The sequence below is a fragment of the Coloeus monedula genome, assembly GCF_965178545.1.
Source record: "Coloeus monedula genome assembly, chromosome: 4".
Classification (NCBI taxonomy): domain Eukaryota; kingdom Metazoa; phylum Chordata; class Aves; order Passeriformes; family Corvidae; genus Coloeus; species Coloeus monedula.
In genome coordinates this window covers 33849277-33868468 of record NC_138784.1, presented here as the reverse complement: position 1 = coordinate 33868468, position 19192 = coordinate 33849277, and the positions used below count along the sequence as shown (strand labels likewise).

The following is a 19192-nucleotide window of genomic DNA, read 5'->3' as shown; positions in this document are numbered from 1 at the left end:
TCTGATCTGAGGATTTCAAATTAGCTTTGCAAATAGAAATGAATTATTAATACAGTGTTGCAAAATTGCTAAGGAATGAAAGATGGTCTCCCATCCTATACTGAAAACCAAGAGACTTTTTAAAATACCCCTCATTAAAAAAAACCCCTTGATTTCACTTTACTTTGTAAAGTTTTACACGATCCTTTTAATCTGAACTCATGAACACAAGACAACCATTGGTATTGTCATTGAGAGAATGGGGAACAGAATACAATAGCTGGGATACACCACTGCACAGAAACAGGTTGAGATGCCTGATAATGTACCTAAAAATAAGAGTGACTATAAACAAGGAAGCCAAATCACTCTGAGATCTAACAGACAAGTTTGTTATGCCAGACTAAACAACATGATTGAGATCCATGTTAAGACAATTGATGGGTTTATTTTCTTTTTTTTTATTTCTTCTTTTTTTTTCCCTTTTTTTTTTTTTTTTTTTTTTTTGGTCAGCAAGTCAAATTTGGCCTGAGGGTACTCTGTACTCCCAAGAAGGAGGACAGTGATAAGAACATGGTCTAAGTATGTCCTAAGGAAAACCTCCTGGTTTTGGCTCCAAAGTTATTTTATGCTTGATGCTGAAAGTACTAGACTTAACATCATTATTCTCTAAGGAAATCAATAGCTAGTTGTTTTGCTGAATTACAGAATAATTACTTTTCCATTCTGAAAAATAAAATTCCTCTTCCCCAGCCACATCCTAGCTGAGTGCTTTGAATCATCAGGACAAAAATAGAAAAGAAAAAAAACTATATATACACTGAAGATTGGAGATAATTCAGTTTGAAATGGAAAAGTAGGGAATGTCTAAATACTCACAGCATTGTAACCCAAATACATGATAACCTTACAAGGTTATTCCACTCTAAAGGCACCTGAGTGTTTTAGTTCACTTGACTCATTCTGGGTGTTAAAAAGGTGCAATTACAACTAAGGACTTAGCTGACCAAAATGACTGTATATGGAAGATTAAATACTTGCTCTGAAGAACATGATGGATTTTACCTGTTTTATTCAGTGGGACAAAACCTTCAACTACAGAACTTATTTTTAATTACTGATATTCTGGTCAGATCTGGATAAGGGAGTAGTAAATTAATTTCTTCCCCCCTTCCCTGCCTGTAGAGAGAATCAGACATCTCTTGAGTAAGACTCTTGGAATCCTTCCAGCTGCTGTCAGAATCCAGAAACCCATTGAAATGGACCTATATCCTTTGCTGTGCCTTTGTATAAAGAAGTTCATTAAACCATGGAGAAGCTTTCAGAGCTTCACACACTGTGATACATGCTAAGAGTATATTAATAAATTCAACCACATCATCTTTAAATTTACATTTAGATCACTAGCAAAATATATAATTTAAGCTGGATACACAAGGAAGATTTCTGCTAGTTTCAAAAAGACTGGAATGAATTAATTATCTTAAAGAAGATTGCTGCATTTCTGACTATTTAAACAACTGTATACAGGTCATTGTATATACTGTAATTCCTTGTAAGCCATTTTTCTTTGAAAAAGGAGATAACCATTAGCCAGTGTCAGCACAGTGTACTCAGTGCATTTCTAAACAAAGTAGGATTTTAGATGCACAGGAATAGAAATGAAAACAAATCTAATAAAGCCCTGGATATTTCTAAACTATTAGTGAATATTGCACAACAGAAAGTAAGAAATAAATATCCAGTATAAAAGCTGAAACTCTGTATAAGATTACCTTGTTTTTATCAAAAGCAAGGCATGCCATAAGATCATTAATTATCCTTGTGAGATTATTGATGATTAAATAGTTGCTTAAAACATCTGACATATCTGAAATATCTGAGAATTTCTGGAGAAGATTATGTAGACTCCTTGAAAATTCAGGCACCATCAAATGCAACCAACAGTGATTAGGCTGTCGGGGGATAAAAAGAGAAAGAGATGTAAATTAAATATCAGACATCTGTAAAAGCTGGTTAAACATCTCAATATGCAAAAGTAAATTAGACTGTTCTTTCCAATTTAAACTATCTCAAAAGTATAAATGACAATTCTTCTTTACTGTGGCCAATTTTCTCTTCAGTCCTTTTGGTAGTATTTCCATTCTTACAGATACTGACATATTTATGGTTGTCTGTTAAATGCCATCCCTTCATTAAATCCTCAATGAATGCCAAGTGTCAGTGTGTTGAGAGTTTGAGCCTTGGAACATGCTACTATGAACCCTAGTCCATGCTTTCATTAACTTATTTATTTTCTTTTCAACTCCTACTGCTTTAACAATTCTTTCAATATCAGTTTTCATTCATTATTGTTACTTTACATGACTCAGTTAACCCCAAAGATCCTTGATTTAAATTTCTTATCAGGAAGGTTTCCATAAACATTTTGCATGGAAACACTGTGTGCTTTTATCCACCTTTAAACCAGTTAGCTGAGTTAACTCCTTCTCTTCAGCTTTTTCACTAAATGCCATTACTGGGAACAGTTTCTAGATCTAGAAGCCTTTCTTCTCCCTGAGTCGACATCAAAAGTGTTCTGCACAGCCTGTCACTGTACACTAACACCTATGCAATTAGTTTGCAGACATAGTTTGTACAGCTGTTCACATGACTGAAACCTGGTAATTCACTTTGCTGTCTTAAAGGGAGTCATTAACTTCTTTTACTTAGATATACATAACAGTAGTCAAATAGACAAAAAAGTCACCCAGCTCAAGAAAAACTCTAACTCGGTATGATCAGCAAGAATACAGGTAATGTATTAGCCAGACTGCAATTTGTACCTGGAAACACCTTCCCAATAAAAGCTAAATTTTTATTGGCAAATGTTATGAGAATTTATTCCATATATGAAGTTATTTCTTCCAATATTGAAAATGTCTCATTAAAGCCTTCCAGATACAAAGATCTCGGCCCAACAAACCCTAAGTACTCTCAGTATCACTAAACCAATTTCCAATTGCTGCCCAGCAGATAGGCAGCACCCACTGAATCCACCTTCTGCAAAACACAGCAAATGTTTGGCAAAGTACACACTTCTAGGCTTAATCGCATTTTACTCGATTTCTTCAATAAACCCGCATGCAGTTTCTTTATTAAAAAAAAAAAAAATCCACAGGTGTTGTTCTGCTTTGATGTGTGAATGTTTCTCACAAGAAAAAATGCACTTCACCTTTTTGAAGACTAATCAGACTATTAGGCTTCCAGACTGAGAGAACCAAATGTAAATACATTGTCCAGCTCCACCTGAATTTCCACTTCTGTGTACAACTTTCTCACACAATGATAACTTGTGGCAAGTCAGTGATATCACCTTATGTAATTATCTCAACAATGACTTAAAAAAGAAAGAAATGGAAAATGAAATGGATTGCATTTGGCCTGAGTCTGCTTCCCTTTTTTCCTTCATGGACAACAAGATGAGGAGGGAGGCCGAAGGAAATAAATTAGAGAAAGCTTGTTGAAACATACTCTGTTCAAGCAGTGTATCTTGTACCATGTCCCACTACCCCCACGACATAGACAATGCATTTACTTTCCTCTGCTTGGTGTAGGAACACTGACACAGAACTATTGTGCTTCCCTGAACTGGAAACCTGGAAAACCTTTTCCTTTGAGGTTTTGTGGGTGAACATTCTCCTCTGGCAGGGACTAGCATAAGCTTGCTGCTTCTCCTAGTGAGCATTTGGCAATTCCAGCAGGGAGTCTATTTTGTTGCTCCCGCAGTTTAGCATGTGTGTGGGAGTCTCCTCTAACTGAACTGTTCTGACCTACAAAGCTGCATTTCACAAAAGCTCTAAGTTCTCTTTTCAGTAATGTCAAGCTGTGCAATCACTTGCTATGTCAATACCTATCAAACACAGGGATGAAACTGCTCAAATTGAAAAATGTGATATTGTTTGAAAGGAGAAATGTAGGTTTAACTCTGATATTTTGTGTAAACTTTGACCAAGATTTACATTTTAGGGTGATTGCAAACCTGATTTCCTTTGTACTTCGGGGTAGCCCTCATTTGGCTTTTGCTTTCTACACCTACATAAAAGTTTGAATGTTATTTCCTCTTCTGAATTCAGCCCTTTGCTGTCATCTTTGCCTTTTAACCTTCAGGTTTGACTACACAGTTCACTCTATACAAGACTACTTTTAAAGCCACTCAGTTGCTTTGAGCTAGTGCATAATGCAACAACCCTTCTGTTTAATGGATGGGTCAGTCTGTTCCTGTTACATGCACTACACTGGCTTCCCATCTGCTTTGCCTTCACCCTGCCTTCCTACCTTTAGTCATCTACATTTGGGACTTGCTACCTTGGGTACACTTCCCACTTCATGCACGCACCGAAGACCGAAATCTATTGAAAAAAATTGCAGAGCACCATTTCAATCCCTTCAGAGTTGAGCAAAGGGCATATACTTTAGGCAAAGTCATGGGTTTCCCAGCTTGCAGGGACCTTGCAGAACCCAGAACAAAGCCTACTTATTCAGCCAGCCTTGCTGTGGTATGCATAACACAACCTGAAATTCCCAGAGAGGAATTTGGCAAAGTGGGATCCGAATACTGCTGAATACTTCCTCCTGTGAAGGCATGTGGCCAAGAGCTGCACCTTACATTATCATGACTGAAAGTGGTGTACAAAGGGAACATGGAAATCTCAGCTCTGAACTTCTCTTCTTCCTTTTTATTTCTTGGCTGCTTGTTGTCAATGTAAACTGGATCTAAATTTCTGGATATGATGCATCAAGATGACACCTTGATCTTGGCACTGAAACTATGGAAAAGAATCTGCGTACTGGCAGTCAAAACTGAACCACAGAGAGAGGCAAGAGTGAGAACAACCAGGACTCATTGCTCAAGCAGGCTCCCTGACCTTCTTCATCTGCCAACGCCCCCAGGAACGCAGTGGAGGGAACAGCCTTGATCCAGCCCAACAGCTAATGGGCTCATCCTGGAAGCTGGGGAAACAGCATCTGACACAACCCTTCATAACCTCACAGCTGAGGGCCCTTCACTATCCCGCAGCCTCCGTTTCCTCCTCCCATATTCTTGTTATTCAGGACTGAATGTTGCTTCTGGCATCATTTTCCAATATCAATAGGGAATACTGCTAGGTTTGCCACATTGCTGTAGGGTAGGATGCATTTTTATATGTGTATCACATACAAACTGGATTTTTATAATGAAAACTTCGTACAGACACAAAACCAGCTTCTTACACCTAGGAGATGATTTTCAGCTACTGATGTATGTGTACAATGATTCATTCTTAAGACAGGCACAGGTATTGTTCAGTTTAACTGACAAAATCATAATTTTCTTACTTTTTTCCTTGCCATAAAACAATATAGCATTCAGCATAATTTGCACTTTTCTTTGTTTCCTTATCTCCCTTTTATTGCAATGTATGCAACAACCAAGAGAGCATTTTCAATACATCATTCCGAAATTGGTTTTGTTAAATCAAGGAAAACACAAAATTATTTAGTAGATTAAGCAATAAAATAACATGACTTTTTAATAAAAAGTGTTACAAAATTTCAAAGTGTGTAGATAATGCTTATTTGAAAGTATCATTACGTATTAAATACAGGATTATATAGAAAGAATAACACAAAGCATGTTTGAAATCCTACTGTTTGTTTAGTTACTGAGGATACCATTCACTGAATTTGGGATTCTCTTTACTGGCTACTAATTATTTGTTGTGCTCTAATGGCATTTCCACTGGCTGAAACAAGAAGGACTTCTACAGTGTGTTCCAAAGCACAATTAGAGAGAACCTGTTTCTTTAAGAAAGCAATATTTTTCAATTAGCACAATGAAATAATACTGATGAAATAATAACATGATGAAAATTTGACTTTTCTGGAAAAAAAATGTTAAAAAATTTAATATGAAGAATCATTTTTCTAGAATTCCTGTAGTTAAAAAGGTTTTAAGGGACTGCAGGAATCTCTCTACATTTCTTTTAAGTAAATACTTGGGAACCATATGAAAAGTGAAATAAACATTATTTAACTGTAACTTGGTAAGACATAGGACTAGGTACAAAATGTTACAGCCATCACTGGTTCCAGTGGGCTGTTTTATTGGGATTAACTTGAAGTGGTTGTACATACCAGACTATCCATCTTCGGGACATATTTAAGGGTTATCATATAATCATTTGGGAGATTTCCAACCTACAATAAACAGATAATAAAAATGTTATTACTTACTACACAAAGTAAGATTTCATTTCCATTACTGCATTCAACAAAATCTACCAGATATTCAACACAAATTTTCAGTAATTTACCAGGTACAGGCAAAAGAGGTTACATACCTACTTATTTTCCTGTGGAACTGCTATTGACCCTTATTTGCTCACAAGTGAACCATCTTTCCACAGTTCTGTAATATGCCCAGATTTGATCTGATCATGTTCAATGCTACTGCTTCCCAGCAGAATTAAAGTAAACAATGGGTTGAGAAGAAGTGATCTGAGGTTATTCATTACTGCAGGAACTCCACTGCCCTTCCACCTTTTAATGCCTTGAAGTGTCTACATGACAATTTGTACTGTAGGCAGTAGAGGACACAGAAGTATCCAGCTCTTTTTCCTTCAAATAATGTTGAACATGCATCTGAGCCTAAATAGGTGTCTGCCTTGTGCTTAGTACTGTACCAGGTCAGAAAAACACTTGAGCACAACTTTAACTTTGAAGTTGTGCCTCTTACTAATGATGAGCAATATAATTATATCATAGAAATGTCCTGGGGCAAAGGAGAGCTTCCACATATGTAAGCTTGAGTGCACCCTTGCAGATGTGGGTGAGCATGAAGTGTGCTGCAGCAAAGATAAGGAGTGGAAGAAGGGTTTCCACTGAATTATACAATACAATCTGCCACAGATGGGATCCAACACTATTGTGAAACATGGTTGAACATCTGGGGAACGTGCTGGGTTGGGAGATGAACAGTCCAACAGCCACTGGACTGCCACAAATCCACAGTCTTTTGAAGTATTTATTCAAAAGGTTTAACCATAATATAATGCTTAATGATACAGTAAACCTATTTTCTGTCAATGAAAAAGCCAACTGATATTTCTCATGCTGGTTTGAAATCCATGTAGTCAAAACCAATATGCACAGATGTAGCTCCTTTGGTGCAAAAGCAGTTCTCCTTCAGGTTAAAGATCATTCTGTTATGGCTGCTTTTGATTCTGCTGCTATAGCAACCAGCACAGGGATTTCTTTTCCCCCTGTGCAGTTTTTAGGTAGTATTTTGTTTGACAAAATATTTTATTTCTTAAATTAAAATTTTGTTTCAATTAAAAATTAAAACAGTTATTTCAAAATGTTATGGTTCTAGAAATGATCAAGGGCAATACTTATACACAGCCAAACACAACTGAATCCCAAACACTTCTTTTTAATTTATGTGGACTAAGCCACAATCTTCCCACTCAATGACATATATCCTTCTCCTACAGCTTTAAAACAGTTACTATACAAATGATCCTTCTAAATTCCCTCACATAAATCAGGTTTTTTTAATCTTCGTTTCTTCTTTTCTTCTTCTTTTATTTTTATACCTACACACTCCCAAAGCAGAAGCATCACTAAAATTCTCAATATTAATTTCAATTTACCTGGCATTTTGGAGAGCTGATTCAAGATGCTATAAATACTGAAAAATATGTCAATATATTTGTTCTTTGTTTAGAGGATCAGATTTATTCTAAATCCTCTTTCAATTTTTTTGTCTTTTATTCCTTTCTTTAAATATCACTGCATCGTGACATACTAATACGTATTCCATTTTTTTTCTAGCTTCCTTTGCGTGCCTAGAGAGGTAGGATTAGAAGCACTTCAAGCAGCATAGATAGTGAAGATGCTACTCTATGTGTAAAGTTTCCCATGCTCACTCTAGAGGGATTTCACACTTAGCAATGCCAGCAAAACCACTGTTCTTTAAGAAAGGTCACTGGAAGATTAAATTTGTTCCACATCAATGAACACTACAAGAATTGATATGCATTATGTATACAATCTACTCTCCTGGCATCAGAGCCTCTCAAGCACTTTTCATGCACAGTTAAAAAAATTTAACTGCCCAAGAGCTCTTACACCTTCTCAATCAGAGCTGGAGCATACAGATCAGCCTCAGATATTCTTCTCCTTGACAGACTGTGAATCAGATAAGATATTTTTGAATTTACTACTAAAAATGAAGACCACTGGGAGGAGGGTGTCAAAGACAAAATATATGCCCTGCCTCAAGATGAAACTTGTTAAAGTTTTGTTGACTGAACTCCACATGTCAGATGCTGTGCTGGAAACGGTGGATCTCAGTCAAAGCGAGGGAGTTACATTTGTGTCTCACTTGGACTTCCCAACTCACGCAACTCAGAAAATAGGGTAAAGCCCCTGATGTAAGAGTGAAGGATACGTCTCTACTACATCTGCACTCTGTACTCTCTTACTTTGCTGAAATGTGTCTTGAAATTCTGTTGAACACTAACCACCAAGATTTTAATCTTGATTTTCATCTGCTGAAATGATCCTGAAAGTAATGAATGGACTCTGCACACCCACTCTGTGCAGGGTGCCTGACTGCTGTGGCTTCCAACAAGGAGCAGATGACAAGGCAGCTCTGACCTTCCTAAGCAAAGGTATTTGGAAAAGAATTGTCCCTTGAAACCATCTGATTCCTGGAATGGCTTTTTTACTAGGTCCTCTACTCAACTCCTTAAGTACAGTGACAAATTTGGGGGGCCACAAAACACCTGCCTGCATGACTTACCTTGGTTTAAACAGAAGTAACAGTTTTGATGATTATAGAGAATGTCAAATGATAATCTTGGAAAGGAATGTATAGAACTAAAAGAACCCTGAGTTGCAATTAAAATGTCACAAAAATTTTCTCTGATTTAGTGGGTGTGTGTGATTGTAGAAGTCCTAACAGGCTCTGAGAAAAGGCGAAGAGCAGGGAAATCTAGACTTATGTCTACAAATCCATATAAAACCAACCATAAGTACTATATTCCCAGTTGTAACAAAAACTCAAACTGGGGAATGTAAGATTACTTTTGACATAGAGAGGTCTGAATATTTAATACAGCACTGTTAACATTGCATAACCCAAATATGTTTTTAAAAATGCTCACGGTCACATAGATGGGAGATGAAAAAAGGATGTAGAAGTGATTTGGGTTCCATAAACTACTCTTTCATCGCAACAGCAGACATGAGAGATGACTTATCTGCAGTCACATGCTTTGAAATGAGGGCTACCGCTCTTGAAAATTCCCTTTATTGTGCTTGTTATGAAAATTATAAGGAGACAAGCATAGATACAATTTTTTTATACACATATCAAAGATAAAGTATGTTAATAAAGTAAAAATTACCATTTTCCATTGTAAGTGTTTTCTTTTTTACTCTGAAGCATATGATGGGAAAAAAACATACTTTCCTTTTGGATACCATTTCTACCTTGAATTTCTCTCTGTTTCCCTTTTCCTATTCTTTTCATAGAATCATAGAATGGTTTGGGTTGGAAGGGACCTTACAGATCATCTGGTTCCAACCCCCCTGCCATGGACAGGGACACCTTCCAGTACACCAGGTGGCACAGAGCCCCATCCAACTTGGCCCTGACACTTTTCCAAGGAAGGGCCATCCACCACTTCTCTGGGCAACCTGCTCCAGTGCCTCATCACCCTCACAGGATTCTTCCTTATATCTACTCTAAACTTCCCCTCTTTCAGTTTAAAGCCATTCCCCCTTGTCCTATCACTACATGCCTTTGTCAAAAGTCCCTCTCCAGCTCTTCATCTTTCTCACTGCTTCCCTGGCTTTTCTTTTCCTGCAGGAGCTTGTCTGTACATCATCTCTGCAATCTACTCTTATCTCATCTGCTAATGAAGCAGTTAATAAAATCTTCATCATTTGGCTTAAGACAACATGCTAACGATTTCCGTTCACACTTTTTACAGTCATAGTGGCAGATTATTTGCAGCATAACAACTCTGGATAATTTTTTATAACCCCTTCACTCAGGAGAGTTAGCTCCATTTAAAAATAAAAATCAAATGTGGCAGAGAGTGTAAAGTACACATTTCCAGCAAAGATGTAATGTGAAAGCAAAGTATTTGACAGCATGTCTCAAACAAAGAACTGGTCAGTAAATCCTGACTATTGTTTGGGCTTCCAAAACTGAAAAGAAGAAAATTGCTTTAGAGAAGTAATTAAGAAGAGGTATCTTAGATTTTGTTAATGGACAAAACAAAAATATGTAGGTATATTCTGTACATACTGCACAGCTCAGGGAAAATTCTATTTATAATTAGGTTTTGATGTTCATATTAAACAAACATATATACAACTGATTCCTAATTCTTATGCAAAATCAAATGCACAATTACAGCAGCTTTCTGCTGACTTACTGTGCTGAAAAGAACAATGGGGACAGACTTTATTGACAGGTGCTGCAATTACAGTTTCATAATACGGAACATTTGTTCATCAAGTAATGTGCTTTCCTCCAGACATCTTCATTACAAATGAAGCAGGAGTTCATGTGATGAGTAGGGCAGAATGAATGCTCTCTAAATACTTTCATTCTCTATAGGTAAGAAATTATGCTCTTTTAAAGTTCTCACCATGAAAAAACAAAAATGATTGTTCAATTGTTCTTTGCTTCTTAATATAATTTCATTTAGGACATATTCTTCATATGACAAAATTATATTACCTAGATATGAATGAATTTAATCTTACAGAAAATAAAAGTAATTTTTTTATTAACAGATACCAATCTGGTTTGGTCTTACATTGATTAATGCTCAGAAACCCTGTCGTTATTGAATTTCTTTCTTTCCAATTCCATCTTCTGATGTGAGTCTAGCATGATGCTAGTGAAAATCCAGATTAAGACCATTGAAAACAAGTTACGCCACACATCTGTCCTCAATTTATTACTCAACACAAAGTTGATTAGCCAAATGACCCACATTTTCGGGCACTGCACAGAATGCCTTACTTATTCTCCAGTAGCTTAGGCTTAGTAGACATCCCATGTCTATATTCACAGAGGGTCTTGACTGAGGCATGTTCTCATATCCCTGTAGGACAATAAAGTTGAGCAGAACACAGCCACAGTCATGCTCAGGAGTTTTCTACAAGTAATGGAGGGGGTTTACAGTACTTGGAGCAAGCCCAGTACCAAATAAACAAAGACTATGTTGTAGGGAATTGTGGCACTGTTTTGCAAGCTGTAGGTGCACTGCAGTAGAAGTGTGTGTGTGGGGAAAACCTAGTGGGGAAAAAGCAAAATGAGGGATATGGATTCATGCTGCAAAGAATTTTAGCATGAGATAGGAAGAGGATGAGAATCTGCCGGGAGTTCGTCAAGGAGCATCTTTCCTGTGGCTACAAACAGTGTAACAGATACCATGGAAATAACGAGGAGAAGCTGAGGGCAAACTCAGCATGTGTTACAACAACACAGGCAGTGTTAATAGTACCTTTAAGATAAACCCAAGAAGCTTGCCATTGGTAGTGAAAAAAAAAGGAGGAACAGCTTGAAGGAAATAAGTAGAAGATAAAGGGTCAGAGCAGCATGTGAACAAACAGAAGAGCAAAACTACACAAGCTGAAGCTAGAAAAAGATTTTTCATAGACCGAATTTTTGTCCACCAAGACTTTGGAAGAAAAATGTACTTGTATGTCCAGAGAACTAAAAAAAAAAAAATTCTACTATTATGACAAGAAAAACAATGAAGCTTTTAAAAGTGAATTTGAAGGGTCTGTGAAGCATCAAGAGCCAAATCAGACACCTTTGTTGAAGACCTGAATGGCAGGGGAGAGATGGTGATGTAACTTTACAGTGAGGAGAAATGGCCCAGGAAAGGCTAACATTTTGGGGAGATGAAAGAGATTGTATTCTGCCTCCGAGGAAGATTCAGGCCAAACTGAATCTAGGCTGATGTCTAAGAATTTGTGATGAGACAGGAAGAAGAGAGGCCAATATCCTAAGGCAAGTGATGGGATTTGTGTACTACCACTGAACAGATAGCTTAATGCCCACAGAGATGGGACTGTACTCACAACTGTGGACAAAAAGGGTTAAAGAACATGACAGTCTGGCTGAGAATAAAGCATTTAGGAACAACTATTATATCACTGTTGCCAAGTGTGACAGCTTGTGGATAACATCATAATAACTATGGGCAATAACTGTACACGCAACACTTCTGTGAAATCTTACAGGCTACAATTTGTTCTCAGTGTGAAAGGGGAGGATATTTATTAAAGACCCTATGTTCTACAGGCACAGATTCTTTGGATCAGTTTAGAAATAAAACTTTTACTTAAAGGCCAACAGGATCTCCAGTCAGAGGGAAAGGCTCTGGATGTTTTCCATCTGGATTTCAGTAAAGCCTTTGATACTGTCTCCCACAGCATCTTCCTGGGGAAGCTGGCAGCTCATGCTTTGGACAGGTACACATTTCACTGGGTAAAAACTGGATGGCCGGGCCCAGAGACTGATGGTGAATGGTGCCACATCCATGGGGTGAATTAGTGTTCCCCAGGGCTCACTATTGAGGTCAGCCAGTATCGGTTTATTATCTTTATTGATGATCTCGACAAAGCAATCAAGAACATCTTCAGTCACTAAGTTGGGTGGCAGAGTTGGTGCTGGAAGGCTCTGCCAGAGGAGCTGGACAGGCTGGAGCAATTGACTGGGACCAGTTGTCTGAGGATCAATAAAGCAAACTGCCAGGTCCTGCACTTCTCACAGGAACTCTACACTGTGCTACAGGCTAGGGGAACAGTAGCTGCCTGGGGGCAAAAGACCTGGAGGTGCTAGTTGACAGCTGGCTGAACATGATCCAACATGTGCCCAGGTGGCCAAGAAGGCCAATCGTATCCTGGCCTGTATCAGCAAGAGTATGGCCAGCAGGACCAGGGAAGTGATTGTCTCCCTGCACTTGGCACTTGTGAGGCCACAGCTTGAGTCCTGTGTCCAGTTCTGGGCCCCTAACTACAAGAAGAACAACAGAGAAGAAAAGCAAAGCTGGGGAGGGGTCTAGAGAGTGAGTCATATGAGGAGGGGCTGAGGGATTGTGTAGCCTGGAGAAAAGGAGACTCAGGAGACACTTTATCACTCTCTAGAACTACCTGGAATAAAGGTTGTAACACAATGGGAGACAGCCTCTCCTCCCAGGACAAGAAAAAATGGCTGCCCAGGGAGGTGGTGGACTTACCATTCCTGAAGGTGTTCAAGAAATCTCTGGATGCTGTACTTAGTGCTATGCTTTAGTTGGCATGGTGGTGTTTGGTCAAAGGCTGGGCTCTACCTTAGAGGCCTTAATGATTCTATGATTCTAATCAAGAACCCAACCACCCATGTGTGCAATGTCTAATTCTGAAGATACACATCATAAGAATATCATTCCTTAATTCAAGGAGTATATTGTGTTTCAAAAAGCAGAAATGGTACAAAACTTTTACTATAATTTGCAAGAGTTTTAGGGTCTCCTGAACCATATTTTTAAGAAATTTCACGCTGGAGTCCTTTTTATATGTACTAAGGATATATTTCATAGAACATAAAAAACTTGTACTTGATACAAAGTAGTATGATCAGTCAGTATTCTCTGTAGGCTTCTCCCTTCTCATATTCACAGTGTCAGCTAACAAAGTTTTGCTTTAAAAGTACTTTAAAGCTTATTATGTATTTTTTCATTTTGTTCTCAATGTCAAGTTGTCACACTGTAGAATTTCAAAAGAGAATGACCAACATGCAATATAGTCACATTAATTGAAACCAAGGGTTCTTACACTAAATTGAAGTACTAAACTCATTTTCACCATATCCTTTTAATTCTCAAGTGACTTTATTGAAATTCTTTCTGCAAATATTAACACAGACAAAACAGGGAGACAGACATTCCTCAAAACATTCTCAGAACAACTCAAGAATCTCAAAACAGAGAGAATCTATGTGTCTGGGGCTTTGTACTTTCTGCATCTTTCTTATTTCTGCAACCCAAAGTATCTTTGAACTTGCTAGTTAACTTCACCCGAATTTTGCATTTGTAGGGAGATCTGAAAGACATGACCTAAGTCAGGAGAATGACCATACAGCATCCTCATGGAGGAGTTTCTGAAGAAGCTCAGCCCAACCCCACTCTGCTCAGGCTTGGCAGTAGCAGAACAGTATAACCCAGACAGTGTGATTATTCAAGCTGCTTGCACATTTTTTGTAATCTGTATTTATACAGTCTTGAAATTTAAATTGTACTAAAGGGAAAGTTAAAGCATTTGTTCTCAGGACACATAATTGATGAAAAGTTATTGCTATCCCTGAACTACACAATTTCACCAGCCCTCACAGGAATTCTGTTGTTCTTTCATGCTTTCAACAGGTTTACACCAAAGCTTAATACTCTTCCAAGAGATGAAATATTATCTGGAATAAATATGCCAATACTTCAAAATTCTGCCTAAAGGGACTAATTTGAAGCACTAAACATTTAAGTAAGACTACAGAGCACACCTAGAGAGGTGCACTATGTGCCAATGTATATAAAAAGGACCAAAGAAAACAAGTTAAGAACACTGCACAGGCAGCAAATACTAGGGGCTCCAATTTAAGTGTTTGATAATAATAACAGTGATGTTGCAACTGTTTTTCCATAACGAAGCCACAATTTTTAGTTAGATTCAATATGTAGATGAAAATACGCTTGTTAAGCGTTCAGTATATATTGTTTCTTAAAAACTTCAGTGTTATATCCTGCACTACTGCAAAACAGCATAATTATTAACTCCAGTGGAGTTAAACAGCAATTGAATTCACAAGCAGATACAGTTTTTCAGGTTAATGCAGTGGTCAATTAAGTAACAGTTAAAATTTCCTTAAATGAATTTAGTTTTTATATGAAGCCATGAGTCCTTCAGACTTAAACTTCTGGGTACAGCAAGTAGAAAAACACATAATGAGTGTAACCCACTGACACCTAAAGAATGTGAAACCTGTTCAGTTGTTATTGCTTTGATTGCTACAACAATGTCTAATATCATACTATTTTTATATATATACTTTCATATTCCCTAGGTAAAGACTTCTGCTTTAATTCAGCTGTGTTTGCCACCAGTCTGCTCCAAGCAAGTCAGTAACACGAAGACAATACTCTTTCATCTGCATGGGGAACAATCTGCTCTGAAATAATGTTTGAGGAAATAAAGATTTTTGGCAATTTTTATTGAAGTTTGGAGTGAGAAAACTGCATATGTACATACACTCTATCTTGGTCAAAGTAATCTCTTCAATTAACGCTGAAACTACTCTCACTGCAAAAAAAGGTTTTGTTCAAGTGACAGATACTGATGGATTTTTTTTTTTAATATTCCCCTGGTTCTAATGCAGATTTACTAACTTCACATAGAAATGTAAGTGCCTTTAGACAATGACTGTTGTTTAACATATAGAATAATGTAAAATAAAAGGTACTTACCAATTTTGCAATGTCATTCACATCATCTGTGACTGGATTCCCGCAGGAACTCTGGGCTTTGACAAGAGGATTAAGTAGGAGTAGTTGAAGACAAAAGCAAGTGATAATCCAAGTCTGTTCAGTAAAAAAGAAAACAGAAACAAGAAACAAGAAACCTCAACTAAGCAATCGCCAAACATGAAGTAACAAGAGATTGCAGTAATGTTTCTCATATGTGAAGTCTAGAGGCAACAATACTCTTTATCCTTCATGAGGGTATACTTGTACCATTATAGTATCATCTTCATGGCAGGAATCCACGAAAATGCACTTAACTGATCTTTTCTGGAAGCAAATATTAATGGGAAACCTAGTATTGAGCCATCAGGTTACTTGCACAGGATCATGCTTACCTGGGTTTTCGCAAAGTTTACGGATAACAAGAAAAAGAGAGAAACTTTGCAATATTCTCTATCATCAGAATAAAGCTGACTACATATTTGTCATTCATCTGATAGATCTGCATCCCTAATGTGATAAATGATAAGGAACAAAATTATACCAGACTACATCAAGACAAAAGGAGAAAGTTCATAATCACAGCCATTTCATCTGAGTACTTAAACTGCAAGCAAACCCACAACTGGACTCTGCCCAAATACTGACATCTCAAGCAGCACTGCAGTACATTTTCTCCAAGTGACGCGCTCTGGCCTCTCAGAAGTGCCAGCTTGGCTTTGGCACTACATTCCCCTCCTAAATCCTATTGGAAACAGCAATGCAATGTACTTACACAGGCTTGTGAGACTCACAGAGAAAAGCAGCAGATAACTAGCTGCGATGCACCTGGGTGTCTCCTTGGCTACACTGCCTGAACTTCCTTGCCTTCTGTTGTTCCTTGTGCTTCACTGGTTTCCCACAGAGCCCTATGCCAACTTTAAGCTGCAGATCTTTATTTCCAGAATGTTAAAGCATTTAAGTTATGGATAATCAAAAGTTGCCTCGGGTTGTGAAACTTCTTGTGCCAACTGACTGGAGCTGTCAGCAAAAGCCGATGATGGTGTACATCTACAGCAAGTATGGAATTTGCCTGTGCAGGCTCCTCAGCCTCCATAAGGGCAGGACTGAGATCAGAATTTGCTTTTGCACAAACCAAGATACAGTTCAGCTCCGTCTGTTCTGTGTGACAGGTAGAGAACTCCTGCCTCCACCCTTGCATTCATGTGCTCTCCAACATTTCAATTTAAGACCAAAGCAAATGAAACAACAGAGACAAAATTCTCTATGAGAACAAGAGAAAAATCACAGATTAAAAAGATGAGGCATCATTATAGTAATCTAGAGGGCCTAAGAAAGAATGATAATCAAGATTGCTCAGGAGCTACATAAACTTGACAGAACAGTGCCAGGCACTTTACCTAAAAGAGTTGTTAAATGACAAGAGTAATCTCTTTCTTGTATCTTGTAGCTCTTAAATCTTTTATCTATCCTACATGTAAAACTAGTTATTTGTTTTCTTAGAATATAGCTTCCTGACTCATTTACGTAAAATCAGTGTGGGCTGTTGGTGGAAAAGACAATCCAGCCTCCTCTCTCTACCTCTTGCACTGGCGCTGATGGTTTAGCCAGTTGCACCAGGCAGACAACTTCCATTTTTGTTTTCATGTAGTATTTGTCAGCTTTCTGATCCAAGTAACTGAGACAGATTAAATGCTCTGTCAAAGATGGGACAGGCCAGGACTGCTGATTTCAGTGGAGCCTACACTTGCCTTTCCCTTAATTGTATCCTCAGATGCCACAGGACACACAGAAAGAAACCAAAAAAAATTCTGAGCAAAGTGCATTTTCAATATGCATTTTCGATATTGAGAATGTCCCTTGCTTCAACAAAACTAGCATTTAGAAATACATTAATTTAGTATTTCTACAAGTAATTACTGAGCGTAATTACCAGTGTGAAGGATTGATAATAATTAATAGTTCATCTTACAAAATCTCTGTATTTTATGCTATACAAAGCTTTGTAGTTATGTATAACGAACAATTTGAGCTGTGGGGAGATGCAAAGAAGATGCTGCTAGCCTCAGAAAGGACCTTTGAAAGCTCCTTTCAGTGTATAAGAGCTCAAAGCTGTTTAAGAACTTGTTTTAGGTGATCAAGAGAAACATCTCCCTTTCCTACATAAGCGCCAGAATCACAGAGGAAACCAAAGGTGACCAAGTTAACAGGCTACCTCCTCATTCACAATTTTTGGAAATAAATTGTTGTAAAAAAGGCAAGGAATTAATGACAACTAGCTCCAAAATGAAATAACTATTCTGCTTTCAAGAATAAAAACTGAGTAGTTGAACCTCTGGAGTAAAACAGTGCATTAGCAGTTACACTGGCAGGGACTTTTCCCTGACATGTTTGTTGGAGATGGAGTTCACACCAGGAACTGGTGATTTCTTTATTGGATTCCTCAGTATTGATTAGTTGGTAAAGATGGGATTTTTTCCACTGAACTGTGTCATAGTCATAGGATGATGTTCAACATAACAGTCTAATAATCAAAAAATAACAAAATTCTTTAACTGGAAATAGTTTTTCAGCAGATCAACTAAGTAATATTAATAAACACAGTAGCATGCTCCAAATAAAACCAGAACTTTGATGCACCTTGTCAATTTTCATTCTTCTGAATATAAAGACAGCCCATACATGAAGCTTAAAATCACTGTACATTTTATAATTACATAAACCAATAAGAACACTTTTTCTATGTAAATAATGGGATTTAAAAGCATAGTAATTTTATAACTGCTATTAAAATCAATGATTTGTAAATTCTGAGATTATTTGATATTTTTCTTGCTTATTTGCTCCCTGTGTCATACAGCAGGAACTGCAGATCTTCAAAATACGGCTAGTTTCAACATGTCTGTTATCCAAAATCTTTTAATTATTTGCACTTACAAAATATTTATATTACACATGCCTTCAGGCACATTGTATGTAAGGACTGTACAGATCAAAGAGCTGAGCTATTTTTGTGTTATTTACTAATGAGCAAACCTGCTGTTTGAGCAAAACTTGAATAGACTGAATTAAATCAAGGACAGAACAAAAGGGAACCTTAAACAATAGCTTTATAGAGATGCCCATTTTATACATTACTAAGCATAAATAAAAGTTACCTACACAGCACTCATAACAGATTTCCATATTTAATTACCCCTAAGTTAACATGGGATTTTTCAAAGCTGGTCTCAGAATTTAGTCACACATCATCTTAATAGATGATTAAATTGAAGATATATGGCACACAGGAAGCAGACCTGTAAACTAAAGCACCTCTTCCTATTTTTGGCTCAAAAAATATTCAGTTGTCTTTAGATTCTGAAATCTCTTAAATACTGAGTATTTAAGTTTGTGCAAGGGGAAAAAATAATGATTAGACTCAAAAGGATAATTAAAACTAAAGATTTCATGTATTCATGTTTGATTATTATGCACTACTGCTTGCAAGCCATAATCTAGAATTTCAGTAAAGACCATTTTAAAAGCTTAGCTAGCTGTCCAGTGTGTTGAAGACCGCCCTTTCAGTTGTAAATCAACATCCTTTTAATTTATGTTCTTCATTTACAATCTGAAGTGTTGACAAAGGCTGCTGAGTGAGTGGTTTAGCATCTCTTTCACAGTAT

The 19192-nt window shown here is 37.4% G+C and overlaps 1 protein-coding gene across 1 annotated transcript in view; it reads right to left on the bottom strand.

The window, feature by feature from the left end:
- KITLG (KIT ligand) overlaps positions 1-19192 on the bottom strand; it is a 56496-nt gene that overhangs the window by 15101 nt on the left and 22203 nt on the right. The window contains exons 2-4 of the mRNA XM_082280617.1: positions 15531-15644; positions 6136-6198; positions 1755-1934 (exon numbers count right to left, since the gene is read on the bottom strand). Of these exons, the coding sequence (XP_082136743.1) occupies positions 1755-1934; positions 6136-6198; positions 15531-15644 (357 nt within the window). The remainder of the gene's footprint in view (positions 1-1754; positions 1935-6135; positions 6199-15530; positions 15645-19192) is intronic.